The sequence below is a fragment of the Rosa rugosa genome, chromosome 4 (assembly GCF_958449725.1).
Source record: "Rosa rugosa chromosome 4, drRosRugo1.1, whole genome shotgun sequence".
NCBI lineage: Eukaryota > Viridiplantae > Streptophyta > Magnoliopsida > Rosales > Rosaceae > Rosa > Rosa rugosa.
The window spans coordinates 38,166,759-38,173,003 of record NC_084823.1 but is presented as its reverse complement, the minus strand read 5'-3'; the positions used below and the strand labels follow the sequence as shown (position 1 = coordinate 38,173,003).

Below are 6,245 nucleotides of genomic sequence, written 5' to 3'. Positions count from 1 at the left end.
AAAGTACATTGAAATCAAATCCCGAGCAGCCTCACCAATTTTTTTTTTCCTTGACAACTGCACCTTAAAATCTCATCACCACCAAGATTTGATGTAAACCATAAAGCCGGTTACCACTGAAATCCAGACCCATCAATATTGTCTTTGACAAAGTCACAGGGAGGAGACATTTGATCAAGGTAACTGAACCCAAGCTTCAATGTATGCCTAGGATTTATAGGCTTATAGCAATGGGAGAAAGGCACTAGACCAATCCACAATTCTACAGTTTTGAATGGATGAGGGTATGAGACTATGAGACTACCACATTTAACACCTTCAAACAATTTATTATCCATTTCAGGTCAAAAATCAGACTTGCAATCCGTTTATACGGGCAAGGAAAACAAGGTAAATACCATAAACCCGGTCAACTTAGGATGTTAATGTGATGAGAGCTACACTAACTCCATTTATCGATTACATGTCACCAACAACACAGTACACTAAGCATCCCTGAAACTACAAAAGCATACGTTGGTCTCACAGCCAATAGATTGGCAAGCATTATCTCATTGATGGCCTCTTGAGGGTAAAACTTTTAGCCACTAGGTGCAACTGAAGTTGCTGTGACGCAACAAAACCCTGAGCCTCCATCACTCCCCGTATCCTCTGAGCATCCTGAAAAAATCCACCAGTCATAAGCCCCTCAATAATTGTCTCAAAGTCATCTAAACTCAGTTGCTCCTTCTTAGCCTCCAAAACTCCCAAAGCTTGTAGTGCCTTTTTCTCAAATCCAGCCCTAGCATACATATCGCAAATGCTTACATGAAGTTGCAATGGAGGAGCCTCACCCAGCTCAGCAATTTTGTCCAATAGCTGTTCAGCCTCACTAACTAGCTGCAGTTTTCCCAGCCAATCTACAAGAACTGTGTAAGTAGCAACTCCCGGCTCAAAGCCATCCTTTTCAAGCTGCAACAACAAATCCAGTGCCTTATCGAGTAAATTTTTCTTTTCATAAGCTGCAATCATGCTTGCAGTGCACTTGTCGTCAGGTTTGTGCCCAACTTTTATTATGTAATCAAAGTTGTGCCTTGCCTGATCAGGGTCACCAGCTTTTCCATATGCCTCAACAAGCACTGAACAAGATTCTAAAGTTGGCTGAAAACCTGCCATAATCATAGTGTTGACAATTCGTTCCGCTCCCTTCACATCACCAAGTTGGGCAAATGATTGAAGCAATGCCATGTAAATTTCTTTTGTGGGTTTGATGTCTCTTGATTCCATCTCTCTCATCAATGACTCCCCCAATTTCGGTTGGTTAGCATTTACATATGCCTTGATCATGGAATTGTAGACCTTCATATCTGGTCGGAAGCCCTGGCTCTTCAATGTCTTAAATGCTTGGTCGGCACCTTCAAGATTGCCTGCCTTGCTGTACATGTGAACCAAAATAGTGGTTGTTAAGATATCAGGTTCAAACCCATTTTCATTCATCTTCTTTAAAATTCTCTCAGCATCTTCTACGTTATTTTCCTTGGCATAAGCATCGATAAGCATGGAGTAGTCACGGATGTTCGTCTGGAAAGATTTCTCATCCAATACAAGTTCTGCCACCTAAGAACAAAATTTTCAGCAAGCATCCACTACATCTAGATATCCAATGTAGTAAAATAACATACAGACTCATCAGTTAAAGATTAGAACTAGAAATCGAATCTTAAAAGTAAAATCCAAATCTACAGGACTCATTTTATGCCACAGGCATGCATGGAACCCTTCAACCGCTACACACACAATTTTATCCAAGTATAATTGAACTCCTATGAACTTTATACAGAATTCATAAATTAGCAGTAGATAATAAAAGCCTGTATCTTTAAAACATATCTGAATAACGGCGTAAACAGTATCGAATGGAGGAAAGACAGTGTAGTGTACCTTAAAGTATAACCTGGTGTTCTGCTCTTTCAATTGATCAAGCAAATTGTCCCAATCAATCCTACTAGGTTGGAGCAACTCTACCCATTCAGCCAAAAGTGGAGACATGTCATCTGCCTCATTTGATTGAAGAATTCTCTCAGTAACCAACTTGCATTTCCCAGATATTGGTTTCGGTTCCTGGGGACAAATGACCTCCCCTGCCTCATGGATTCTATCAACAACTTCAACCCACTTCGGATCAGAGAGATCAAGCCCATAAATTTTGTACCTTATCTTCCCTCGCCTCTTGGGAAGAGAACCAACCTTAGGATTCACCTCAGTTACACAAGCCTCCTCATCAGCTTGCACAACCTCTCCTTCCTCCTCCCCTTTCTCTTGGGCTTTCTCTTGTTCTCTAAGAAGCTCCAAGCTCTCATAAAACTCAGTCTCCTCCATCTTCTCGCGAGCCCACTTGAACCTGAGCTCCCTAAGCATATCCCCCCGGATACCAACTTCACCAGCAAACCTACACATCTCCTTGACTTCCTCAGCATGCAGAAACCCCTTCATTTTCTCCTTCCTCGCTTCCTTCCTCATGTCATCCAAAACCATATTGCTCACCTCCCACACTGTTCTCCACAAATCCTCACTAAAATCCTGCGACGGAGCAGCACCCTGCCTCTCGCCAAGCATCTGCTCAAACCCGCCCTGCTCCATCTCCTCCACAACCCTCTGCACAATAACCATCAGCATCCCATCCACAGTTTCCTTATCGCAACCCGGGTAAGCCACATTGAGCTTCTGCCGTATAATCCACACGAATCGGGACAAGAACTCATTAATGCCTCCCTCTTCCTCCTCCTCCTCCTCGGAATCCACCGAATCAACCACTTGAGCGGAGTGAATGCCTCTACAAAACGACCACATGGGTATTGGGTGGCTAGGGTTTTTGAGAGGTTTAGACCCACCATGATGAGTTGCAGAACGAAATGAACTGGGTATTGGGTCTGCAACGGTTGCGAAACCATACGCAGCGGCATACTGAGACCGAAGCCTAGCAGTGAATTTTGACACTGATTGCCTGGAAACTAAGTACCTCAGACTCATTTTGGTCTCTAAGATTACGAGACTGAAACCAAAAACCAAAGAGAAAGAAACAAAATTTGTGCTTAAATAGATAAAACCAAATGAAGCAAGAAGAATAAGAAGTAATCGGGAAAATGAATGAGGGGAAGATTTTGAGACTTACAAATGATAAGGGGAGAAGAATCAGAGGTTGAGTGAAGGAAGAGTTGGGTTCATTTGAGAGCTAGAGGAGCGGCGATCGGTTTTTGAAGGGCGTCGTCGCCGGCGTGGTGGGTACTGAAGTGGTGGCGGTGAGGATTTTTTTTGGGGTTTTAGAGATGGAGACCGTGAGAGTTTTGGTTTGTAAAGGGTCGGGCCGGGTCGGCCCATAGCCCAGATTCTATCGGGTCAAGGGTTTTGGCTCTTGATTTGCGAAATTGTTTTTTGTTTTTTTTGTTTTTGTTTTAGATGGAGAAGTAATTAGATAGATGCAGAACGCGATTGGTAGGTTGTTTGGAAAAAATGAATTTAGCAAATGAAAAATGCAAGTTATGTTGTGAATATTATAAATATGCGGCTGTCCTCGTAAATTCTAATATTTTATGTCCTTAAGATGTAAACTCAAGTCCTATATAAAGGGGTCCATGAGAATGAATACTCCATCCATGCTTAAATGTTTCGTTGAAGAGCTTTTAAGAGCATCATTTTAACATTGAGGACAATGTTAGATTTAAGTGTGGGGGGAATATGTGTAAGTGTTTAATATTTAAAAAAAATATATTACAATAAATAAATACTTTTTTTAAAAAAATAGTTTTTTTAGTACTTTTTGTGTTTATTCTAGGTTCCTTCCAACACCAATGATGAACTTGAGCTTAATATAAATATGGGCTAGAAAGCATGGTTGGGTCTTATGAGCTTTATTTTTCAAAATAAACCATTATGGATCAAGTGTTTGATTTCATTTATATCCATATTTGTCATATCAATATATTGAGCTAGAGAAGCATAGTGAGACTTGTGGGAACTATTACATGCCATATAGTGAGATTTGAGCTTAATTGAAGTGCATACATAGTTCTAAGCACTAATTTCTTCATGAGTGGACATCTCATTTGCTTTGCATCTCTAGAACTTGCTCCATATCTTTCGAAACTCTTTGTCTCAATTTTACATCTTGAAAATGATTAAGGCAACTAGGAATCCACCATGGCCAAATGAGTATGTCCCAAAAGATTGAATATCCTTAGATTGCCATTTTGAGTCTTTGTGTAATTAGCCTTTCAATTCTTCACACTAGAAATGTCTGTCCCTTTAACTTAAACACTTGCCTTACCCTTTCAAGTTTTCTTAATGAGCAATACGAGATTGTTTATGTTATGATGCTAAAAGAAACAAGTTTGGGGGCACTCGGAAAAGAATAAGTGTGGGAGTATTCTTTGTTTTGCAATTTTACTTTATATTAGTGAAAGAAAGAAAGAAAAAATAGTATAAAAAAAAAATTTGAAAAGAAAGAAAAAAAAATCTCAAAAGAATGTCATTTCAATTCAATAATTAGTTTTTGTTTAAGTTTGGGGGAGTGGCGAGAAATTGGAAATTTTGAGCATCTTTAGTTCTTAAGTTCTTAATCTCAAAATGATTGTTGCTTATTAAATTGCTTGAAAACTGTTATTCCATTCTATTTCATTTCTTTAACCCCTCACCTTGAGCCTCATTACATCCAATAAAAGCCCTTTTTCATCCAAGATGTGATTTTGTTGATAAGTGGAGATAAGATTGAAGAGCAAGCATATGGCGGTATTGCATGAGATTGTTTTGAGTGTAGATTAGTTAACCCATAAACACTTGTGTGAAAAATAGAGTGAATATCTTGTGAGTTTATGGTTAACATGGTTTGACATGCATTCTCAATTTTGGTACGTTGAAATGACAAATTAGAGACATGTTACACATTTCAAAACGCAAGCATTTGATTCATGATCCATGAAATTTAAAACCTAACTTGATTTTCATGCCCTATCTATATTGTGTTCTTTGAGGAAATTGTTGGAAGGATTAGGTAGTTGTTGTAGTGTCGGATTTGGGTTAGTTTGCTTGAGGACAAGCAAAGTTCAAGTTTGGAGGTATTTGTTGGATCATAATTCACATACATATTTGTCCCCTAAAACATGAAAATTACTTGTTCTAAAGTCCAAATTTAATGTTGACTAATCTAATTTCATTATTTCCCTAATATTGTACTTTTACTTAACCTTTGTGTTTATTTATATATATTTATTATGTTTTCCTTATCATGCTAGGAAATGATGGAGAAGAATGGAAATGCACTAAAAAGTCAACCTTAAAACATTTTCTTACTCCGGCTAGGAGAAAGTGAGCTAGACAAGTAAGAAGGAGCGGCCGCCTGACCAAATGAACTCCAAATGAGCTGAAAATCTCAAGATCCATTCTAGACATCCTAAGAAACATTTCTTATGAAGAGTGCAAGAGCTAGATAGAAGTGGAAGGCTTTCAAATAATCAGTCCAATTTTCTGCAGAAGCAAAACTGGAAAACTGGACCTGTAAGGAGTCTAGTAGCGTTTCCTGCCCAACCACTACTCCAAAAGCTCTGAAATTCTACCAGGATGATCTACACTCACAGAGGAACATTTGATATGAAGAAATCGGAGGCCCATTATGAAGACTTGGTGGAGAAATAATTGAAGAAATAAAGGGGCAGAAACTGACCTAAAACCAGCTCAACACCACATGTTCATGTTTCCTACCCACATGAAGAAAGCTAGATGTTTTTTTTCTTTTTCCTTGGATATATTTTTCTACTCCAATCTCTTTAATAGATCATCATCACTTCCATATTTCTGCACCTTCATGCCTTGCTTTCATTTTATCATTACTCCATCTTTTCCATATTTTACAAACCACTTTCATTATTTTTATTTCACTCATCATTTCACTCTTCTTTTTCTTCCCTATATAAACACCTTCTCTTCTCACTCTCAACATCACCCATTCCACCCCATTACATCTTCTTTCTCTGTTCATCTCCTTCACAAAACCTCCATCTCCACCTCCCAAAATCCAAACCCATAATATCCATATCCCACAACTACCATCTTCCACCACCATAAACTCCATCACTACCACTCAAAGTTAGCCAAATGAGCATCATATCTTCATCACCATTCCATTCATCATCACCATCAAGAAGTTCATCATCCATCCAATTCCACCATCAAGGAGGATTCAAGGAGCATTGAAGGAGAAGCTATCCATTGAT

The 6,245-nt window shown here is 38.9% G+C and overlaps 1 protein-coding gene across 2 annotated transcripts; it reads right to left on the bottom strand.

The window, feature by feature from the left end:
* Nucleotides 1-395: 395 nt before the first annotated feature.
* LOC133744046 (pentatricopeptide repeat-containing protein At5g04810, chloroplastic) lies at nt 396-3,312 on the bottom strand. Of its 2 annotated transcripts, XM_062172170.1 has the most exons (3): nt 3,152-3,312; nt 1,921-3,031; nt 396-1,596 (listed from the first exon to the last, which is right to left on the bottom strand). In XM_062172170.1, exons 2-3 carry the CDS (start codon nt 3,007-3,009, stop codon nt 547-549), a joined length of 2,139 nt encoding a protein of 712 aa, XP_062028154.1. In that variant the 5' UTR covers nt 3,010-3,031; nt 3,152-3,312; the 3' UTR covers nt 396-546. The 2 variants fall into 2 exon arrangements, with proteins under 2 accessions (XP_062028154.1, XP_062028155.1); XM_062172171.1 differs by having other exon boundaries at nt 1,921-3,311.
* Between the last annotated feature and the right edge of the window lie 2,933 nt (nt 3,313-6,245).

Bases quoted from the DNA above. Each gene is read 5' to 3' on its own strand.
- LOC133744046 (XM_062172170.1), bottom strand. From the start codon at position 3,009: ATGAGTCTGAGGTACTTAGTTTCCAGGCAATCAGTGTCAAAATTCACT. The intron at 1,597-1,920 runs GTACACTACACT...TTTTGTTCTTAG, and splicing joins ACACCAGGTTATACTTTAAG to GTGGCAGAACTTGTATTGGA.